Source organism: Barbus barbus (assembly GCF_936440315.1).
Source record: "Barbus barbus genome assembly, chromosome: 2".
Taxonomy (NCBI): domain Eukaryota; kingdom Metazoa; phylum Chordata; class Actinopteri; order Cypriniformes; family Cyprinidae; genus Barbus; species Barbus barbus.
The window spans coordinates 15,501,608-15,526,031 of record NC_136730.1 but is presented as its reverse complement, the minus strand read 5'-3'; the positions used below and the strand labels follow the sequence as shown (position 1 = coordinate 15,526,031).

General features: G+C 36.9%; 2 protein-coding genes and 1 long non-coding RNA gene across 4 annotated transcripts; 2 read left to right on the top strand and 1 right to left on the bottom strand.

Moving 5' to 3' along the window:
• The first annotated feature begins 1,584 nt into the window (after positions 1-1,584).
• LOC306887536 (acetylcholinesterase) lies at positions 1,585-11,862 on the top strand. The gene is made up of 5 exons (XM_079445357.1): positions 1,585-1,827; positions 6,180-7,658; positions 7,835-8,027; positions 8,175-8,353; positions 9,072-11,862. Exons 2-5 carry the CDS (start codon positions 6,248-6,250, stop codon positions 9,191-9,193), a joined length of 1,905 nt encoding a protein of 634 aa, XP_079301483.1. The 5' UTR covers positions 1,585-1,827; positions 6,180-6,247; the 3' UTR covers positions 9,194-11,862.
• LOC306887551 lies at positions 9,640-23,465 on the bottom strand. The gene is made up of 3 exons (XR_013785689.1): positions 23,307-23,465; positions 19,376-19,487; positions 9,640-10,385 (listed from the first exon to the last, which is right to left on the bottom strand). It is a non-coding gene; the product is annotated as an uncharacterized lncRNA (long non-coding RNA).
• LOC306887538 (BPTF-associated chromatin complex component 1-like) lies at positions 12,492-17,114 on the top strand. 2 transcript variants are annotated; one of them, XM_079445361.1, is made up of 5 exons: positions 12,492-12,726; positions 12,943-13,037; positions 14,684-14,904; positions 15,079-15,183; positions 15,304-17,114. In XM_079445361.1, the coding sequence occupies exons 1-5, from the start codon at positions 12,706-12,708 to the stop codon at positions 15,366-15,368; spliced, it is 507 nt and encodes a 168-aa protein (XP_079301487.1). In that variant the 5' UTR covers positions 12,492-12,705; the 3' UTR covers positions 15,369-17,114. The 2 variants fall into 2 exon arrangements, with proteins under 2 accessions (XP_079301487.1, XP_079301486.1); XM_079445360.1 differs by having other exon boundaries at positions 15,301-16,463.
• Positions 23,466-24,424: the final 959 nt, after the last annotated feature.

Below are 24,424 nucleotides of genomic sequence, written 5' to 3'. Positions count from 1 at the left end.
ATTTACACTGTATTAGCATTTAAAATGGTGCACTTTAATTCTCCATTTAAAGACTAGGGTGTGCCCTGAGGCAAAATACACTAATAGCAATAGGACTTTGCCACTTATTTACCATATGTTTTTATTCAATAACATTTTGTCAACATTTTTATAAAATACTTATACATTTATTGACAGGAATGCACTGAGTGAGTCATTTTGTCTCCCACACTTTTAACATCACACAGGCCCCAATGCTGAGGAGGACCTGTTGACTTTATGTTGACAAGTACATGGTTTACAAAACTATATGTAAGTGGGCTACTGCATGTTAAAATCAGTACTGAGCTCCACAAGAGATTTACTCCAACAAGCAGATAAAATCAAAGCTAATTTAAGATCTGTAAGTGTTCTCTAGTTCAGTGGGCCCAGAAGTAATCTGCTGACTTTTTCATCATTTTCTGTGCTAATATTTGTGCTAAATCCGTGGAATAAATAAATAAAGGTTGTCAATATGAATGGAGAACATAGTTAAATTAAATTAAATTATTAATCTAATTCATCAAAAAGTTTAATAACCATACAAGCGAGGGAAATGACGTACAAATTTACATGCTTCAGTTATGTAGATATTTGCAGTGCTTTCTGCTGGAGCAGACTCTGTTTGGACCTGGTCATTAGCAATGGAAGTGAAGAGGAATAAAGGAATGTGTAGGAATCCGTAATGGTATAGAGCAGGGGTGTCAAAATCAGTTCCTGGAGGGCCAAAGCCCTGCAGAGTTAGATGCAATCCTAATTAAACACACCTGGTCCAGCTAATCGAGTCCTTCAGGCTTATTTGAAAGCAACATGGTTTGTGTGTTGGAGCAGGGTTGGAACTAAACTCTGCAGGGCTGCGGTCCTCCAGGAACTGAGTTTGACACCCCTGGTATAGAGTGTTGTAATTTTCATCAGCAATATGTAGATGACAACAGATGACAAATTTTCCTCTGCCTCATATATCAGAGCATTTTAGCAATAGAAATAATGGTGCACAAGTAAACACAAGTTTACGCAAATTCTTTTTCAGGGGAGGCTTAAGTTCTTTAAAATAACTGAGATATGGCCTACATACTTCCCCTTACTATTCTCTTCCATGCTCTGTTGTGTGATAAGCTAGTTGCGTCAAGGCAGGAAGATGGATCAGCACTTATTTGAACCAGTGAAGGTGATATCTGAAGAAAAAAAGCCTAGGCCTATGTCAAGTATGCGTATATGTAGAAGAAGAATATTTATGATTTTTATACAGAAAAACAAAGAAAGAGTTCAAGAAAGAGAGTTCAGCCCTATTGAAACATAAACTTAAACTTTTATGGGTATTTTAGAGAAAAATAACTCATGTTAAATACCAAAAATACACCATGTGATTTGTTTTGCACACTGTGCGTTCATTAAAAACAAGAAATACAGTGAACCTGACAAGTGCACTTAATGCTGACCACTGTACAAACGGCGTACCCTACATAGGCACTTAATAACTGGGTGGTTCGTCGTCTCGCGAGAACCCTAGTTTGTTTTTGTTTTTTTGTCGATTATGCTTATTATAAGGAGTCTCCCCCTACCGACACACCAGTGCAGTACGGCTCTTCTCCTAGTTCCGTCAGAGGCTTGATCCAGCGTTAAAATCAGACAGGCGAGACCACAATTCACTCCCTTCACGCTACTCCCAGCCCAGTTGTCCTGCTTTTTCTTATCGCCCTACGGCACGGTAACAATTCTGGCTTTCTTCATTCAAGGACAGGCAGAGGAGGGGAAGAGCCTGGGGGAGAGGCGCTGAAGCAAAGCCGGCTTGTGAACTGGAATCACCAGGTACAATTTAGGCATCTTTGCGGCTTCTGTGAGGTTTTACTCGGGCACTTCATATGTTCTTCAGCTGACTGATACAACAGGCAACACTGAGTAAAAATAATCAAATATACAGATGATGCGATGAGAACGCGTGGATTTGGCGTCAGTGTTGGAGCGCATCTCGGGGCATATTTACATTTCGTTTCCTGTGCAACCGATGAAGGCAGCTGACTACATTTTTTTTTTATCATGGTTTATATATATATATATATATACTATAGTACGTTGTTGTTTATGTTTTTATACAGCCATGAATACTTAAGTGTTTGTAGCGTTTTTAATTAAGAGTATAATAAACATTACCGGCTTTAATTATTGCAGTTTTATGTAATTTTATAGGCCGAATCGATTTTTGTTGCATAATTGTAATATGAATCACTGCCTTCATTTTCTGGTTTATAGTCCGCTAAAACGGACAATGTTAGAAACATGACAAAGGCTGAAATTATGTGCATTGTCAACAAATATATATAAACAAGCATGCAAAAACGGATAACATTGTGAGTATTCGATGCTCGTGCCTTTAATGGTCATATTTGTGGAGATAAAGAATGGATTTAATTAGACGTGCTGGAGAAATACACTGGCGCACGCGCATTCAGAGGCTCTGGTTCCCAAAAAATAAGTCTTGTTTACCTTCAGCACCTGTCTACTTGTAACCTTCCCGTCTCCTCTGGTTTTCTCCCTCTTCATTAGAGCGTCAGTCGGCCGCTCGATTGCTATGAATGCGTGACGCTCAAATTGCGTGCGCGCCTGTGATATATCTGTTATTGAAGTTCACCGCAAAGCACGGTGATTTGAAAGTATAACATTTTGTCGGATTTCCCTCTCATAGCTTTCATGTCATATTAAACCAGATGAATGGGTTCATTGCGTTTGTTTATTACAGGTATTTGTGTTTTGTTTATTTTAACGCCTGGGTCGTGCTACGTATATCCCCATCGTATGGCTTAATATTTTAATACAGTATTACACTCCTGATTTGTAAACATGTAAGACATTCTATTTTTTAACCCAATATCACAATTATGGTAACCTAAGGATAGATTTTAAATAATTTCACCTCTATTTGAGTGGGTGTTACCATTTCTCACCTTACACTGGCAGGTTATTAAGAGATAATCCAGGTGTAATAGCCATACACCCAGCAAAATGAAATATACCTGAAATATTCCTTTTTATTATATATATATATATTTTTTTTTTTAATTATTAGTTTTTATTGTGTGTGTCCTCACTTTCCATCTGTCCGTCTTTTGCTGTTTCCCTTTATCTATCATAACCAAAGTTGAGATGACATCATCATCCAGGCAGTGACAGGGACAAACCGATGTCACATTTTCCTAAAAAGGGTTAAAAACATAAAAATGAAGCCCCCTCACTGAGCAATGACTTAACTATACATTTTATGCCCATCCTCCAGTTCATCTTTTGCCATTGTGTAAATAAGTAACCTACAATTCATCAAAATTCTAAAACTGGCATCCTCTATTCTTTTTCTATTCTATCGGTTTTCTTTTTATATATTGTATAATTAAAAAAAACCTTGCTATGTGTACTGCGTTAAGCTAACTGAGACTTGTTATAGCACTTGCATATCATTGCCTTTTTGTTGATTTTGATTGCTTCCATTATCCTAATTTGTAAGTCGCTTTGGATAAAAGCATCTGCTAAATAACTAAATGTAAAATGTAAAATTGAAGTGCTTATGCTTAGTTGCAACAAACCCCTTAAGTTAAGAAAACCTTAAAGAAAAAGTTAAGAAAAGTTAACCAGAGCATATTTCTGGAAGTCTGTCTGATATATTTACATTAAAACACGGGCATACTGATTTAAGTTAGACAGCTCAAAAAATACAGCACAACAAGAATGACCCACTTGGTCTCACAATTATGTAGAGACTTCTGACTCAGATGTTGATGTAGTTATGATAAGCTTTTAGACTTCAGAAGCTGTGCTCCGCTGGGAAAAGTTAATTATAGTCGTACAACTGCCTCAGAGAAGAGCAATTAACGTTAACATTCTATTGTAGGATGCACACTACCTCATCAGCTCGGGGATTGTTTGAAAGCTTAAAATATTGTGGTTGTAACTGCAATAATAGCATCTCTACAGTTGGCTTCTGGACAGCATGAGCACAAGTGTGTATGTGTTGGCACGTGTTTGCTACTGAGCACTCTCATATGAAATATTAGACGAACAGACCACGAAACGGAAAATTCCATCGTTCTCAGTGGCGCTCATCAAACTGTCAGTTTTGAAATGTTTTGGCCTGTTGGTCATGTCACACTGAGGGTACCTAGAAATGACAGCATGAACAGAACGTCATTTAGGTTTGCTGGTGTTAATTCGCTCAAAATCTTTGCTTCCACTGTTAGGGAGATGGAAATTCTGATTAATCTAAGTAAGCTTGTTTACTCTATGCTTTCTGCATTTTTTGGACCTGTTCGTAGTCATTACAAAATTTACATTACTGAATTGCAAATAGAGATTTCAAAGTGTTAATTCAGTCCTTCATTAACACAAAAAGTAAGCAACAGTCTTAGAGATGGAAGAAATGGTGAAATCAAGTACAGACCGACAGAACAAATAAGACAGGATGCAGTAGGTAGTGCAGGCTCTTAATTTCCATGGCAACAGAGTTCAACCTGAGATAGATTAAGGTTGGCTGGCAATGATTGTGACAAATAAAGAATGAGAGGTACAGATATGTGCATTATGGTTTAGCATTAAAGTTTCCTGTTAAACTGAAAAGGCCAGGCTATCCTACCTCATAGTGGAAAGTTAGAAAGAGAGAGAAAGCTGTGTTTAATGATATGATGGTGTGCACAACACTGTGTGTGCACAACACAATGGGGGGAAGTCGTGGCCTAATGGTTAGAGAGTCGGACTCGTAATCGAAAGGTTGCGGGTTCGAGTCCCCGGCCGGCAGGGATTCTAGGTGGGGGGAGTGAATGTACAGCGCTCTCGCCACCCTCAATACCACGACTGAGGTGCCCTTGAGCAAGGCACCGAACCCCCAATTGCTCCCCGGGCGCTGCAGCATGCTCCGTGTGTGTGTGTGTGTGTGTGTGTGTGTGTGTGTGTGTGCATTTGTTCACTACTCACTGCTGTGTGTGTGCACTTGGATGGGTTAAACGCAGAGCACCAATTTCGAGTATGGGTCACCATACTTGACAATACGTCATGACTTTACTTTACTTTACAACAACATGTAATCCCGAACTGAAAGCAAACCCCCCAGTGAACTTCATACATGGATTCCAGGATCTAATTTGAGTCTGGTCAGCCTCTCCCCCTCTGCCTATCCCCGATCCCTGCTTATAGCTACCCTTGCCCCTCATTTCCGCCATGCAGCTGTCTTTTAAGATATTAATAAATCCATTGAGATGCTGTGACTGATGAATTACATTGCAGTCCCCCAAGCCTCTTTTCACTATTGAATCCAGTATAATCTTGCTTGTTATTTTAAGATCGGTTTCTCAGAAAATGCCAATAGATTATGTAATGAGCAGTCTAGTTTAATGCATTTGGCACCAATTCCTTATTAAAATATCTTAATAATCCATGGATGGGGCCTTGGAGAGACTGTATTTCATTCTTCGGCACAAAAAAATACAATATTTGTGAACTGTTTTTCCATACAATGATGGTCAAAGTTCACTGTATGGACAAAAAGAAAACTTTTATCAAAATATATATTTTTTGTGTGTGTGATGCAAAGAAGAAACAAAGTCATACTGGCTTGTCACTTTCGGGCAAACTGTCTCTTTAATTGTGTAAAGGTGGATTGCCAAGATCACTTAAGTGATGCTTTGTGTAGCATATGCATAGCAGATAAAGGGTTGGATGGACAGAGAGTCAGATGGACTGGTAGAGAGAAGTGACACCCTCAAAAATAGAACCCCACACAGGGAAAGGAGGCAGGGGGAACAGAAATAGCCTTGTTTAGACAGACGCTCACACAGCTGCAGTCAAATTCATGCGCTCCTATCCCTAACTGTGCCCCCAGAACTAATCCAGTCAGCATAGCAACCAGGCAACATGTAAAACATAAACATGCACCTCACAGGTGTATTTGTGGATCTTAGAAAGTGAGCATTAATCAAACAACCTACAGCATAGAGTTTCTCTATGCATCAGTCCCTTGTTGGTTAGTCACACTGTTATATCCTGTTTGGCATTGATGTCCGTGTGAACATTCTTTCAGTCACACTAAGTTACTTTAAATCACTTTTTTATTATACATATTAATTAAATTTAATGGATCACAAATGTATTTTGTTGCCTTATCTTTTGTCTTTCATTTACAGGTCATACTGAGCTTGGCTCAGAACAGTGAGATCACAGTAGTTTCCCATCCAACAAAAGAAAAGACACCATGAAGACCTCAGACATTTTCCTTCTGCCTGCTGTGCTCCTCATGTTCCTCTTCCACTGCTGTCTTGCACAGAGCGAATCCGACCTTGTAGTAGCAACAAGGTTGGGCCGTGTGCAGGGTGTACGCTTGCCTGTTCCAGACCGGAGTCATGTGATCGCTTTCTTGGGCATCCCATATGCTGAACCTCCTATTGGGAAGAGACGTTTCAAGAAAGCAGAGCCCAAAAAACCCTGGAATGGAATCTTTGAGGCTAGAGACTACCCAAATGCCTGCTATCAGTTTGTAGACACCTCTTACCCAGGCTTTCCAGGTATCGAGATGTGGAACCCCAACAGAATGATGAGCGAGGACTGCCTTTACCTTAATGTGTGGGTACCTCCTACCCCTAGGCCCCAGAACCTCACAGTAATGGTCTGGATATACGGTGGCGGCTTCTATAGTGGTTCCTCCTCTCTTGATGTCTATGATGGCCGGTACTTGGCTTACACTGAAAAGGTAGTGGTTGTGTCTATGAACTATCGTGTTGGAGCTTTTGGATTCCTCGCCCTCAACGGCTCATCAGAAGCACCAGGAAATGTGGGTCTCCTTGACCAGAGGTTGGCCCTCCAATGGGTCCAAGAAAATATCCACTTCTTCGGCGGTAACCCAAAACAGGTCACCATTTTTGGAGAAAGTGCTGGGGGAGCATCAGTTGGAATGCACGTTCTGTCACCGGACAGCCGCCTGTTCTTCACTCGTGCCATAATGCAGAGTGGTGTTCCTAATACCCCCTGGGCTACTGTTAGCTTTGATGAGGCTCGTCGGAGGGCCACCTTGTTGGGCAAACTTGTTGGCTGCAGCGAGGGTAACGATACTGAGCTGGTTGATTGCCTGAGGAACAAACAGCCACAGGAACTAATTGATCAGGAGTGGCAAGTTCTCCCCTATAGCAGCCTGTTCCGCTTTTCCTTTGTGCCTGTCATTGATGGTGTTTTCCTTCCTGACACCCCAGAAGCCATGATTAACTCTGGTAACTTAAAATACACTCAGATAATGTTGGGTGTAAATCAGGATGAGGGATCTTACTTCTTGCTGTATGGTGCGCCGGGATTCAGTAAAGACAATGAGAGTTTGATATCTCGAGAAGACTTCCTTGAAGGTGTGAAGATGGGTGTTCCTCATGCTAATGAGATTGGCTTGGAAGCAGTTATCCTTCAGTACACTGACTGGATGGATGAGAACAACCCCCAGAAGAATCGAGATGCAATGGACGATATTGTAGGAGATCAAAATGTCATCTGTCCTCTGCAACACTTTGCAAGGTCATACGCTCAGCACACTAGCCTCCATTCCCAGCCGGGAGCTGCAGCTCCTGGGACATTAGGCTGGGCAAACTCAGGACCAACAAACTACAACAGTGGCAACTCACATGGTAAGTTCATTATAATGGTAAAGAATAAACACTCAGGTGTGAAGCGGCAACAGTTAATAAACTTGCTGGTGTCAGTATGAAGTTCAAGACCAATAGGATGAAGAAGAGGGGCGCTTAAATGTTAAATAGTTCAAGGCCCAGTTTTCTCAATCTGTACCTCCCCTCTTCGTCCTTAGGTGCTGTGTACCTTTACCTGTTTGATCATCGAGCCTCAAATTTGGTCTGGCCTGAGTGGATGGGAGTAATCCATGGTTATGAGATTGAGTTTGTGTTTGGCCTGCCATTAGATAAACGACTTAATTACACTGCAGAAGAAGAGAAACTCAGCCGACGAATAATGAGATACTGGGCCAATTTTGCCCGTACCGGGTAAGAGAAATAGCAAGTCGAGCCTCAATGAAATATTTGTCTTATTGCATTTCTTATATAAAGGTTAAATTGATCTATTAGTAATATGGAATGTTTTAGTTATGCCTGGAAGATTAACTTCATCTTCTTTTTTCTGTCTACATGAAGTAATCCCAACATTAACACAGATGGCACCATGGACAGTCGTAGGCGTTGGCCTCAATATACAGCTACTGACCAAAAGCATGTGGGCTTGAACACAGAGCCACTGAAGGTGCACAAGGGTCTAAGAACACAGGTTTGTGCTCTGTGGAACCGCTTCCTGCCTCGTCTGCTTAACATTACAGGTAATGAACCCAACCAGTATATTCCACTCTCATGTAAATATATTTTCTTGTATTTATTAACATGGACATAGAGGAACTACAGAGGAACTGTGGGTAATTTTTTTTAGAATTTAATCTGAAGGTGAGAAACTGCAGGCTTGTGTTTTATGGATGGGTCAATGGAATTTATGGTTGTTTAGGAGAGGGAGTCTTCATGACAGAAGTAAGATTAAATCATCTTACAAAAGAATATATATATGTATTTTATTAGGCTAATATTATTATTGTTACTATCTGATTTTTTGTTTCCTTCTGAGGGCAAAAGAGGTTCAAAGAACATACAGTAATAGCTATAATATAAACCATTTGCTATTTCTCAAGGAAATGCCTTGTCTGTGCAATTGTATCTTTTGTGCTTCTAATCTAAACAAATGTCTTTTGCCAATTATTACACTGGAAGTGAACCAGAATATGAAGCAATTAAATACTTGCTCTTTTAGGTGGGGGCAGGGAGGGTTGTGCAGGCCTGTCTGTAGTAACTTAAAATCGTAAATTGTAAATTCTCCTGTGGGGGCTGTTGGCTGCTGCTTTGTTAAATGTGTTGTAACTTTATAGTGATGTGTCTGAGTAGTTTAATGGATTCTTAAAAATCATCCTTCACCATCAGCTCTTTTGACTTGCCTTTCTCTCAAACCTCATGCTGTTGTTTTCCTCATGTATTTTCATATTTCTTACCCAGACAACATTGATGATGTTGAAAGGCAGTGGAAAGTGGAGTTCCATCGCTGGAGCTCCTACATGATGCATTGGAAGAGCCAGTTCGACCATTACAGCAAGCAGGAGCGCTGCACAGATCTCTAGATAAATCTGACGTAAATGTAAGAAAGCGTAGAACAAAGAAAGAGAAAACTAATGACCATAACCCTTAATAGTCTCTTTTTCAGAACGTAAAGGTTGCCAAAGTTTTTTCTTTGATTGCTGTCTCAGAGCAGGCATGAAGACGAATTTGTGAATGTTGCACTTTTGTTCCTCCCTGTGTCGGATATTATTCTTATCAACCAATTATATTATGTGACAAAATATATAAGTGGTATCTTCCAATATATAAGTAGAGGAGGTGAATTCAAGCTGCTAATAGAGATTATCAAGTGCTATGGTCATCAAATGTATGTACCAGAAAAAAATGTTATAGTTATATTACCTCTAAACAGTGAGCATGCATGTCTGTTCCACTGGAACCTAGAAACCCTCATTTACACTGGTCCTCAGGATCCCACTTTTTTATTATTTTTTTTGTTTTTGTTTTTATCCTGTTTTCTTATAGGCTTAAATTTATAAAGGCTGCTTCACAGTACATTTATCTCCACTCTGTATCTACCGCATCTACTCAGTATTTCATGAGCTAGATTATCCCAGTTATTGTGTGAACTTGTCTGCTGTCTCTGCTTTCTGACTGTGGTCCAACTCAATATACTAATACTTCATGCAGGAATCAGGAGCCATTTAATTTCACGTATATTGTCTAACTGTTCTGAATTGTTTCTGTGTGGGCAAGTCTGTGTGTGTGTTAATGTACTAATATTTAAAACTATTTTTTATTTCGATTGCAACTTACATTGCATGGATTCTAGTGCCCACAGCATGACTCTTCTTGTGTGTATGTATGAGAGAGAAAGTCTGTGTTTACCATATACAAACTACTTAGGTCAATATATGCATTTATATGTGGAATATCGCTAGTGAATCCACCTCTTCTTAGTTCAAATTTCATACGAGCATTGTACATTTGAGTGTTTAATCTTAGAGCGAGAAAGTGAGCTTGGCGAGTAAGACTAATGTTGTCTGTGTGCCAAAGGGTCAATATCATTTTTTTCCCTTGCCGTCTCCCTCTCTCGATGAGAAAGGCTTCTCATTACGATAATGGAGGGAGAGTAATTTACTTAGTGCTCATTTGAAATGACAGCCCGCTGTGTCAGCCATCTTAACTCCAGCCCTACCTTCACCCTTTTGATGCAGTGGGAGGATGATGAAGGAAAGCACAGGCAAAGGGAAGCTGTGAGGACAAACAAGAATACAGGGTTATAAAAGCCACCTCCTATCATGTTCTATATTTATTGTAATATTTGGTGTATTTTTATTTAAGTAAATTATTTGCATGTTTGCATCAAGTATCAAAAGAACTTATGTGGAGTGTTTTTACTTAGCTTAAGAAAGAGCAAATATTTTATTTTTGTGTATTTATTCATTACGAGTGTGGAATTGCATACATATATTTGCATTTAGCCTGTGAATCTGGATCAAACATTTTTTGTATTTTACTGTCAATCATTCTCTCATATACCCTGTCCCAGCGTATTTTGTGAATGCTAGTCTATGCCTGTCTCATTAACTTCCTGTCTGCCTGTTTTACTAAATCTAGTGTACTTGTCTAGAACAATTAATTTAGTGTTTTGTTAACACTGTGGAAGGGATCTGACTCAGTGCTGTGAAGACAGCAGGTCTTCCAACACAAAACGATTGGTCGGCACTAAGCATTTAACCTCTGAATAAGACTGGAATAATATAGATTAGCTTTAAACAATGCCATTTAAATTGAAATAATATATTGTACTAGCTACACAAGTGTCACATGGGAACGGTATGATTATGCGTGTTTGTTTATGTGTCTGAATGACAGCTGCTTTTCCTTCCACTCCACGAAATCCCCTTGTGCATGCCCTTACACCCCCTCCTCTGCATTATGTGCTTTAAAAATGGACTGTTATCCTCTCTGACAATATTAGTGCTGATGTCTGTTAATAATACATATTTATGACTATAAAAACATTATAATAGCCCTGATATAGATTTTAATGTTAGCAATAACAAAGTACACTTAAAATGTCCTATTTATTTGAATGCATTGATGCTTATGTAATGTCACTGACTTGACTGATCAAAACAGTGGTCATGAATTGACAGCAATGATCATGGTTATTGTAACTGTCTGTAAATCAACTGTTTCTTCAAAGCAATATAGAGTGCCATATGCTATTTTATAGATTAAATTTACTTCGGTTTTTAATGTTGCTATTTGTCAAATTTGCCTCAACTTTAGGATGGCTTTGTGGGTTTCCTAATTGTAGACATTTAGGCAAGCAAACTAGTTTGAGGATACCTGCCTCTTAAGTTTATCACAAAAATGTTATCTATAAATATTATATTGTAAATTCATATTATTCTACCCAAAATATATGTAGAACATTGGACCTAGCTAAACAAGCATATTATGTTCTGCATTTGTTGCACTTTGACAACATACTTATAATGATAGCAATCATTGTTATTGTTATTGTTGTTCTTCTTTTTTAAATTATTATTATTATTAATTTGGTCCAGATATTGCCCGCTGTGTCAAATTAGTGCCAAACATGTAAAGTGACAGCATCGTGCAAATCCTCCGCATGGTGTTATTTGTCATATCCGCCCTCTCTGGGCACAATATCAGAAGCTTTCCAATGCAACCTCAATAAACAGTTATTGACTTAATTAAAGGACAGCTGCTTGATTGTGTGGTTCTTCTCCCATTCAAAACACATCTGCACATGAAACCTAGTTGACAGTTTTGTGCACCAGAGGGCAGTATACGCACATTGTTACAGATATATTGTACAATAAACCGACGCTTCCTTTCAATATACTTTTAGTTGTATTCATTCAATTTAATATATATATATATACACACACATATACACACACACACACATATATATATATATACACACATACACACACACATATATATTGTATTTTTATATAAAATAACGTATTTCATTGCATTAACACGTACATAAAAAAAACAGTCATTTGACGTATTTATTTTAAAACAACGTTTTCCTCTCGGTGATCGCAAAGACGAAAAAAGCAGCAACAGTTTCTGAAACAGCAAACGTGTCGCTTCAGACATCATACGCTGAAAGGGTATTTTTGGGTTAATAAACTACGTACTAGGTCTAAATGGTGCTGACAAATATCAGATGTATATGGATCAATAAACAAAATCCCAACTGAGCAGAGCATATGAGGAGAAATAGTGAACCCATTGCGCAGCTTCAACGCAGCTTTGAATGTCTTGAAAGCTTCTTTGGTGTTGACCAATAACGACCGACGGCTGTAATTTAGACCAATAAGCACCATTGGATCACAGGGTCATATTTATGGCGCACTTATGCTACCCGTTTAGTTAAGAATGTTTTTATTATTATTTCATAATGTAAATAGTTGAAGAATATGTATCGCGGATGTTTTAAGTCAATCATTGGTACCCAAGTCAGCTAGCTCTCTGCTAACATTTCTAAAGCGCAGCCTTTGTTACTCAGTTGTAAATCAAAACAATGACTTCAGCCTCTACCAAGGTAAATGTGTTGCTAAATATGGAACCTAAAGCCAGATTAAATGTTTACCTTGATAGTGTACTTCCATGCTAATTGCCTTCGTACTGGACATGTTTTTCATTTTGTTTAAAATAAAGCGATTAGCTAGCATGCTAGCTATCAACCTGTTACCAATGTAAACAACACGTTTTCAGATACACTCGTTGCTGTGTTTATTTCTTGTTTATATGTATTTAGGTTGGTGAGATCTTTTCTGCAGCTGGAGCTGCATTCACAAAATTGGGAGAGCTGACCATGCAGCTGCATCCAGTGGCAGATATTAGTCCAGCAGGGTGAGACATTGTCTATTTTGCGTTATGTCCTTTTATATACACACTGTATCAGGTTATTGTATAATATAATTACATGTTCTTACCAATATAAAGAGCGTATATTACACACACACACACACATACACACTTTGTTAATTTTGTAAGGTATATATTTTGTCCACCCCCTCTCTTTGTAATGTATATGGTCATTACATGGAAAATATTTACAATGATTTTCATTTGTTTTCTTTGCTTTCTCTTACCAGCTCTTTGTTTGCTTTGACCTATAATATAATAAATAGTTAAATTCAATATTTTAAGAATACATTAGCAAATTATTGAGACAATTTTATGTAAACGTTTTAATATGATGCCCACTTGGATTTGTACTTGAAATTGCTTCAGGATGTCACGGACAACATAAAGTTTTTTTTGTTGTTTTTCAGTGATATTATGGGCCTTGTAACTTCCATTGCTGTTTACAGGCAGAGCTAGCTGGATACACACAGAGTTTGAGATTACTTGAACACATTAAGATTACCCTACCAAAAAAAATAAAAACACAATGTAAGGAGTCTGTAAATTTCAGTAATGGTGTCTTCCTCAAGTGCAGGTGAATTTTTTTTTTTATTATTTCAGTTATAATCAGTGTTGGGTTAAGAATGTAATATATTACTCATTACTAGTTACTCCTTTCAAAAGTAATATTGTTACTTTCCAGCAACAGTAATTAGTTCCACTACGAGTTACATTACTTTTTCTTCACGCCCCACAGAAGTTGTAACTGCATCTTCCACATAAAATTCTAGAAATGTTACTAACAACACATTTCTGCCTTATCATTTGACCAAAATCCATTGGATCGCAGTCAGAAGTTATTACAAACACTCAATAGTGATCGATAGTGACATTCAAGTAGAAGTGTTGTATTAATCTGTCATGTAATTGTCATGTGTAGCTTGAAGCTAATTGTAATTTCTCTGTTACCAATATATATGATTATATTTCATTATGTATTTCATCAAATCACATAAGTTTGTAAGAAACTGTTTAATTTTCCAAAAATATTTTTAATTATAGTAATATAATATACCACATGCTGATCAGAGGGATGTGGGTGGGATGTAATGCCAGAGTAAAGTGCAGCCACAACTTACACAAGTGTTCAGATCATCTATTTCCTGAAAAAAATCAATATAATGCAGTATTTCTATCTGCTGAATCCATATTTCAAGCTTGCCTGCTGCACTGGGGCCATCACATGCATGTGCGAGTCATGAAAATTATGAAAATAAATGAATTATTTGATTGTTGGATTTTAAATCAGCGGGGTTGAGGTTTCAAAAGTAACTAAGTTGTTTTATGGATGGTAACTGTAATATTATTAGTAATTAGTTACACTAGTTACTTTAAAAAGTAATATTATTACAGTAACTAGTTACTGCCCAACACTGGTTATAATACTTTAAATCTGGAAAGGAATGCCTTGATCGCCATTCCTTGTGTAAATTCAGGGAAAGCCAAATAATTAAAGATGTTTTAATATTTTATTATAATTATTATAATTTTTTTTATTGTATTTTTTGTGTCTATGTTTGTAGGTCATAAAACTTCATTATTCATTGTGTAGCTTGTCAGCATCTAATTAGACATTTCTTAAACATTAGGGCACAAATGAAAACAACAGTCAAGAGGAAGATTTATGAAGATGGTGGAGCTCCTTTATCCACTGATTCACCAAAGAAGAGTACTAAAAAGGTTGCGGTTTCTATGGCTCCCCCAGCCCCACCTCAAGTCATCGCTGTGCCAACGTCTCAGGTTGTGATGACTGCGGGTTTACAGCGGCCAACCACACGTCCATCTAGCATTAAGTCATCAAAGACGGCAGGTAAGCATTTCTTAATGCATTCATTTGTGATTACTTGAACACATTAAGATTACCCTACCAAAAAAATATATATATATTTTACTCTTTCAGAAACAACTTCTCATTCAACCGCAACTATTTTCAGCATTTTGATTATTACAATGTAACTACTGCATTCATATAATTTTTCCTCAGATGTCACTCTCAGTGCACTGAACGACTCTGATGCCAACAGCGATCTTGTAGATATCGAGGGCTTGGGTGATAGTTCCACATCTAAAAAGCTCAATTTTGATCAAGGTAAGAAACTTTTTTTTTTTCTCGCTCTAAATTTTGAACAATTTTTTCTGTTTGTTTTTTTTGTCCTTGTTCCCAGTCCTTTAGGGGAAAACAATATCTGTATTTATTTTTTCCCAGCAGATAGTCTAAATCTCGACTCCAGTCTCATCATGAATTCCAGTGACTTGCCATTGTTATCCCGTTGAAATCTTCTGCAACATACAATCAGGAAAAGGAACTAATCATGACACTTCAGTGCGGGGTTCAAGAAACTTGCGTTTTTTAATCTGGAGACGGTTCTCTTTTTTTCCAGGAAAAGACTCATTTCTAAGTTAGTGAAGCTAGGCATATTTTACCAATGAAGGACACAGTTTTAAAAGAGGCTGGCAAATTTTGCTTAATACATATTTCTGTTCTGGGTCCAGAATGCATCATTTTAAAATAAGTTACTGTAAAGGCATTATTGTGTAAATTTTTTTTTTCAACCATTATCAATAAAGTATTATGACCATTATTTTGTTTTTAGGGGAAAGTTGTGCAAAAACTTGAAATGCATTGTTGAGTGTCAATGCTTTGCTTGGTACATTGTTTAAAAAGGGGGGAAGGGGGCTTGTTTTATATATATATTTTTTTTTTTTCATTAGACATTTTGTATTTTGTATATCTTTGGTCTATTTACCTCATAATAAACTTTTCTTTTAATTTTTACACAAAACAAAAAACTACTACTTTTAGACTAGGGTTTAACTCAAGATGATCTTCCTCTTAAAGCAATGTGGCAGTGGCATCTTCCACTACATAAATGCAGCTTAAGCAAGTTGTCTTATGTTGACTTCAGGTGTTTAGATCTGTTTTATTGATCTGATCTGAAACCGTCTGTGGGCATAGTCAAATAACTTTTGCATAATTGGGCTGTTAACAAATTGGTCATATAGTCTTAGCACTACCAATGTTTTAACATTAAGAACAGCTAAATCAACATTAAATCTCAGATTTCGTGTTTGAAAAGTCCAAAAATGCAGTCCATCTGATCTCCTCATAAACAATCCCACAGCACAATGACATTTTCTGCCTATATCTCTGTTCTTCCTCATTGGTCATAATAACCTGACTAAGTGTGTGACTGTTAATCTCATGAAATCGACCAGCCATGGTGTAAAATCAGATCTGTATCTGAATGGCATTTCTAAAAGCAGAACAGTGTAGAAGGCACGGTTTGGCTTTCACCAGTCTATCGGAGACAGACTAAAACCACAATTACCTGGCATTTTTTTTGTACTGTAAATAAAATAATTTCACTCAAATAAGGTTTTGTTTATCATTTTTAATGTGAAGCTTTTCTCTTAGATATTTTCAGGCAAAACTGAACAAGAAGAAATGCTTTTGTTTTAATTTTGACATTGTCGAGGTAAAATACATACAACATTTAATTTCTGGACAGGTGGTTTCCATACTGCTCCAAATACTGGAGAGTCGCTGAGTGTGTCTGTCTGACGGGAGCAGCACAAACCATACTGGCAACCCAGGGAGAGGGCAGCTGCCAATATTGATGTGCTGCTACTGTCAGGCACACTGAGACATCAAGTGGTCCAAGGGAGGAAAGAGGACGAAAGGAACATACAAAATATATGCAGATTAATTCAACAGCTTGAATGGTTACACTATCTCAGTAAAAAGCAATGCTGATCTCCTAAAATATAGACTAACAAATACAGGATGTGAATTCCCAGCTGTCTGGGAATAACTCGCTGAAGAGGCCACCTAAGCCACACCTGGTGATTCAGTCATGAATCATTTATTGTGTGTCTGGTCATTTGTAAAAATATCATTTGAGTTGGAAAAAAAAAAAAAAACTCACATTTTTATTCACAAGTCTGAAAGACAGTTTTAAGCCAATTCTAAATTAATTTTCAAACAGTTCAAACTGCATCTCACTCCACTTGTTACTGCGTAAAAAAAAAAAAAAAAGGCTTACCTCTGATGCATTTATTACACTGTGATTTATGCTATAAGCAGAACATTAGGTGTTTAATGCTGCCATGTTAATGGAGAAACTCCCAGGCTCCCAGTGACAACACATCATGATTTGGAATTTGCCCTTAGAACTTACAAACCATGATGTGCTGCTACAGGGCACTCTGGGCTAAATAAAAAGATGATGACAGACTCCACTGGTCCTCACTAGGATAAGATTAGGGACAAAATTAATTACGTGTAATATAGAAATGTCTTATGGATATTTAGTGGCAAGTTATCAAAAAATAAAATAATGACAGATGAAAATTTGATGAGAATGCAATGTGAACAGATTGTAATATGTAATAAAAGTTGTTTGACAGCAAAGAGTGACAGCATTACTGCTATTTCTTTAGCACAGACAATTGTGAGAAAGCTCGTGGTCACGCACATCTTTTCATGCCATTCTAATAATGCCCTGTGAGACTTAATAAGTGAGTTATTGTGCACACACTGTCCTAAAATGGATGTTGAGGATGAAGACAAAATGGAGGATAATAACAAAGGGGGGAGATGAGGAGAAAAAACTAGCGCCTGTCAAAATAGCTTTATTACCATGGGAATAATTTACTGTGAGTGAAAAGAAAAAAAAAATTATATATATAAATATTTATTTGTACCCCCCCCCCCCCATCAAAAAAGCACTACATCTCTAATTTTTAAACTTCTCAGGTTTAATATTGTGAAACAGGATTAAGTATCACTAAAATTAAAGTTAAACTATCTATTAGTATTACACATACAGTATTATTACTTTACATATTTTAATTATCCAATCAAATAATTGTTGCCAAGAAAATTTTTACATTAAATTAAAGAATTCCTGGGATTAGGAGTAAATTTTGTCCAAATATAAAATCAAATAAGAGGACAGAAAAAAGAATGCTTGTACAATTCATAAAGAATCATTTTCACAACCTATATAAAAGACAATTCGTCAGCAAAAGTGGCAAGTATACATTAACAAAAAATAAGAAGTTACAAAAATACTAACTTTAAGGTCCGCAGTATATTCCAGAAGTAGGTTTTAATTTTGGAGCGATAAGAGGATGATGATAGGGGGAGGTAGTTAAGAAAAACGAGAGGAAAATCTGATTTTAAAAAGTGTGACTACCAGATCAAGATTATTGTATTTTTTATCTGTGAAAAGCCAGTGGTGTTTGAAAGTTGAGGGCATATGACAGATCAATTGCTGTAGTGTGTAAAAGGTAAATGGCAGAAAGATCTTGGCCCATCACTACATTTCACTGTTTCCCCCTTATTTTTGTAGTTATTTTGCTTGTAAAATTTTCTCTCTCTGTTTTTGTTTTTTATTTTTTTGAAAAAGGAAGCTTACATCAACAACACTAGACCAACATAAATGTGGCATCAATTAAGTAGGAAAACCACCATAATGGTTGTCTTAGTGAAAAACAAATTACATTTTTAATTTGCTCAAAACTAATAACTGACAAAAGTTGGAAGGACTAAAAAAAGTATTTGATATTTATAATATCAACTGTTGTGGTAGAGAAAAAAAAACACCAAGTGTTTTTGAAGGACTTGAAATTTTTCTTTTAAGTACACCACACCCTATGTTGTGTGATGAAGTTCTAATGTCAGCAGAAAATCAAGATTTAATTGCAAAATAATTCATTCTGACTGCTGTTACACACCAAAACACAATCTTTAATTTTTGCATATAGATACTTTAGTATTTATTAAGAAGCTGAAGTTCACAGTAAAAAAAGAGGAAGTTTTTCAGCAGCAAAATGCAGGCTAAGGTGTGACTAAAATTGTGCTACACAGAAACCCAACGTATTTCCAAAACGTATGATAGTGAATATTTTACATTTAATACTTTTAGCTCTAATCAACCCTGACAAACACACTTCCATCTCATAAAGGGCAGCCTATTTAAGGTCTGAGTCAAATGATCACGTCAGCACAGTTGCAGAAGGCATTTGCTTCTGTCTACTTCTGCCCGTCGTTCATCGAGAGGGAGAGAAAGGGGGGGTGGGGGGTGTTAGCAAAAGAGAGGGAGAGAGAGAAAATGAGAAAAGGATAGACAGCAAATGGGTGGGAGAGGGAGACCTAAAAGAGAAGCTCACACACTTACATAGACACATACACACCCTGGCCTAACTTTGCTCACCCATTCAAACCAGGGGCCGTTTTGGTTAAGCTTTGAAACGGACACAGGAAAGATTTCACTTACCCTCGATCCCCGTTCTCCAGCATGTTAGGCAACAGGGGAGAGGAAAAGGTGCCTGGTATTCCCAAAGTAGCCCACCGGACTCCCCTCTTCCAGTGTAGTCTGTCTCCTGCACCTGGGTAAGAAAAAAAAAAAAAAAAGTAATTCCCCAACTTAATTCAATGAAGTTGTTTTTGTATTCAAAAAAGCCAAGCAAAGTACTTGAAAAAGACTTTTTCATTCTTTCAGAAAACTCGATTAAAGTCACAAAGTAGTTCGCCCACCTCAAATATTTTAATTCTTCGCAAATCTACAGCTAAATCTACACCTAAAACAGTTTGGCTGCTTTCAAAAAAATTGTAGAAACAGAATTAAAAAGGAAAACAAACCCACACATGCACTTATCAATGGGAATCCCAAGTCTTAATTTCAGGTCAAAAATACACCCATTCGTCTGAGCTTGGGGCTCCCATTCCAGATTGGGGGGTGGGGTTCCAAGAGTCAAATAAGTGCCTAAACCTTTTGTCCACCAGCACCTATTTTCAGCCCTTAAACCCCTTTCTCTCCCTATTCACCTTCAGACCAGCAGTCCAGTGCAGTGTGCAGCCTCTGCTTAGCTGTAGCTAGTGAGGCTGCCTGAGGAACTTGGTAGGCATAAAAAGCAGGGGTTGTAGCCTTTTTCCCGGGGCATCAGTTTCTACAATTAAAATTAACATTTTCGGGGGTCAGGAAAAATCAAAAAAAAAATCAGGGCATAGCCCTAGGGTCCCCTTAGAAGAGTGTGAAGTTTGAGGACCGTCGGTGCTACCGTTACGGAGGAAAAAATTAATTTCTAGGGCTTAGTGTCTGGGGCGCGTCAGTGTTAGCAGCTCTCGCTTGCTTGATTTCTTGTAGCCTTGCCAAAGCATTCACACAGCCAGCGGAGAGAAAGGGAGGGAGGGGGGGAACAAAAGAGGCAGAAGGCTCGGCTGCAAAGACGCACAGAAAGGGGGATATGAAACTAGGAAAAGTGTTATGTGTTTGTGGTGTATTTTTGCGTTAAACTGCGGGCAAGCATTCACCACAAACTCCAAACTCGAGCGACTGCACAGGGGGTGTTTCAAGTCCAAACGCATTGTCCAAAATCAAAGTAAAACGTGACTTTATATTCTCGCCATTAGTTCATTATCCATTGAAAAAACAAAGGAGGAACAGCAAAAACAGATGTCAACAGTTTGGAGTGCTCAAACAAAGCAAAGTTTTTACACTTTGATACTCTTTATGCTCTCAATGTGGCCGGATTTTATGCAGGGTCTCTGTGGGTTTTCTGTGTAGTACAAGGCTGGCTACAAAGAGTGGAGAATATGTTGATCTGGTTCTACAGATAGTTTTACTGAGTAGCACAACCATGGTCCAACAGTACACACAAACCACACACACACACACACACAGAGAGAGAGAGAGAGAGAGAGACAGACAAGACAAAGACCTCTGTGATAATTCAAGTCAAATAAGCAGAATTAAAAGAGAAATTAAAGTCCAGTAATCAATACATTTTCAAATCAACATATTGTCATGGAAAGTTCAATTAAAATACAACCTTACATTTCACAAAATGCCTTTTACAGGCTAATGCAACCAACCAGGTTGAAAACCAGATTAGCTTCAAAATAATTTACTAATAGTACACAGCTAATGCAAGATAAAACATTTTTAAAAAATCACTGTCATTGTAAAATTCTTAAAGATTAACCTCAAAGAGCAAAATCATATAGTAATCTCTGTGAAGATCCTTTTTGTACCAAAAGTATACAGTCCCTTGTCCTTTACCTTTTAATCCTACCAGTATCATCTTGTACAACCAAAGACAAAAGTACTAAGCTTCAGGAACCAAACACCAAAACAGGAAGACTAAAAATACCCCAACTAAAAACGTAAAAGCCCAGCACTAAAGATTTTTTAAATTTTTTGACATCTGCAAATAAAGAGGCTTGAATTAAACAATGAGAAAAAACTGACAATATTACAATACTACAAGTATATATATATATATATATATATATATATATATATATATATATATATATATATATATATATACAGTTTTATAGTATAATCATATAAACTTATGTAAATCATATGGCAGTATGTGGTTAATGAGCAGGGTTTTTCCCCCAAAAAAACAGAAAACTACTTATTATTTGAAACTGTTTTTTTTTCAGTTCCAAACAGTCCATCCCATACCATGCCCAGCCTCTCCCTTATATTACTTTCAGAAGATGTGTAGCAAAATCAAAGAATATTGTTAAATATGACATCTATAGGAACAGGTGTAGAGCTTTCATGGCATACCCAAGACCTCATCCTCACTCTATGCCATATTCATTTGTTCAAAAAACCTTAGTCAATGCCCATGCAGTAATTGCACACTACATACTTTTAGACATTCTAAAAAAAACTCAATATGACAAGAATGACTTGCCAAATCTTTACTGCAGCGTGTTCAAATTGTTCATGAAGAAAATCTTGTGAGCCCAGAAAAAAAAAACCGAAAAGACAACAAGGAAACTACTGGAATTAATACATTAACTATAAAGCAAAATTCATGCCAAAACTAAGAAAAAGCTACGTGTACTTGTATCACGAGTTTGCAGGGTCACTGTAAATTGACATTACTTTTGATAATAACTGTAACAGTTTAGGGCAACTTTTAAGACAGCAGCAAAGCCAAGCATCATTCTATAATACTACTCGAATATCTGTGTTTATTTGCAGATTAATTGGTTTGACACTAATTGTCACTGGATCAAATTATATATATATATATATATATATATACACTAGATACATATAAACGGTAAAGCTCGACAATAAATTGTATTACAAAAATAGATATTACAAAGTGGAATATTAATTGGGTGGCATAATAATTATTGTCTTGTCTAACAACGAGAAACGCGATAAAATCAGTTATTCAAACGTAGTCATCTGAATCGATATAAGATGGATGTAAGTTTCAAAACAGATAATTAGTCGGTTCTCGAGAATTGTTTTTGCATTTATTTTATGGGCCTGGTAATATATAGTTTTGAAAATTGCATACTTGGAAACTCGAAATTTTGATTCATCGCCAAACAATTCTCTCGTGGTTTTGAATGTCACCTCGAAGCGCGTTTTCAACTAACGTTCCATTCGAAAAGTGTCGTTATTTTTCTGCAGAGTTCTATTTCGTCACACCGTCACCTAAAGATGTCATTTGACGAACCAACGTTCTGATTTTCAAATAAAGTAGAATGAAGGACTTTAACTGTCATTTCGATGTTAGACAGTATATTTTCATTCCTGTCTACACTCTATCAGTTGAAGAAATCGCTGTGAATAAATCTAACGTCGAAATCCATTATTTTATGGAGCGAATTAAAAGAGGCGAAAGTAGTGCTTGAAGCTTGGTTGTGGGTGAGGGGACAGCAACAGAGGGGAGTGGTTCAGAACATTAGAGGCACCGAGAAATCATCGACTTTAAAAGCTAACATTTGACAAAGACTACTTTATTCGGATTGCTTTATGCTGTCAATACATTCAAAGTATCGCTTAAGTTGTAAAAAGTAGTTTGAACGTTATGCCGCGGGTTCCAACACGTTTTGGAGGTAGTCTGCTTAACTATAGTAAGGAAGTATGTTTATTTTGTTTTTCTTTTTATATAAAACACAAAAGTGCTAAAACAGCTTACCTTAACCAACAAATATAAAATTACCAACGCCTCGTAATTCTATGAAGGATATTTTACATATTTTGTTAAATTGTCATTACTTTGTATTTACAGCTACATGATTGTGTTACTTTATTTAAAATTAAAATAAAACTCGTAGTCAGTAAATGATAAATGGGACACACTTTGTCGAAGTTTGTGAAAAAATATGTCGATTAAAAAAAAACTTAAAATAATTATACAAATAAAGGAGTAATAATTTCTTACCTTTTATGAAAATCCTCTTCCAGTTCCCAATATTTGTAAAAATAACAAAGTAATGAGGAGTCCTGAGGAAAGAATTTGACAAAAAAAAAAAAAATCATAATGAGGAATAATGTAGCTGTTACAAGAGTTCCAGTCACTGAGGCTCTGAAGTTTGAAAATGGCGCCAATGTTCAACTGCAGCAGCTCTACCACTGTGATGACACGGGACAGATAAAAAAATAAATATAAATTTTCCTCAGGGAAAAATATTTTTTTCCGCAAAAGAATTTATTGCATATTGGTTAACATAAGCTATTCTAGTTATTCATTGTTGAATTATTTGTTTCAATAATTTATAATTATTTTTTGATCATTTTTAATAACCGTCAGGTCGTGTCTTTGCCGCGGTGCCGGTCGGGAAGGTTTTCTTTTAAATTTCCAAACTAAAATCTTGACTGGTCATAATGTCGCCCCCTGTTGTATTATCTGTGTATTTTCTGAGCAGGCATCGTACAGTCGATGTCAAGAGCTTGTTTTTGCCTCATGAGTCGAAAACACTGCTTAGTTTTACTACTTTTTACAAATCTAGCAACATATTATTACGAGAAGAGTGCACAGAGCCTTATATATCATGTCCAGGACAGGGTCAGGAACCTGTGGCACATGGCACATAAAGTGACAAAAATGCACTAGATGTTTACCAGGGTCCAATAATAAATAAATATTTTGCCCTTTTTTTTAGTACATATGTTATCTAACCTTACTCTCTGTATCTCTGTCTAGTTATGAGTCTAGTATTGGTTTAAGGTATTCGAAACAAAGACATTCGACAAACGACAAGGTATTATAACAAACGACAAGGTATTATAACATGCATTACTACCATAAATAAATGTTTACATTTAGACAGGCGCCTTTGGCTCAGAAAATCTTGCAACAGGACAGCTGATCATTAACCAATGTAATAAAAGTAGTAATAACAGTCTATGAAGCTGAGGTCTTTCATGGATCACCTGGTTTTAACTTATTTTAGATGGACGGAAGGACAAAGGGTAGGCTGCTTGTGCTGTATACTGAAGTACTCATGTCCAATGTACTTAGAAAGTAAAAAAATAAAAATAATAATAATAAAAAAGACT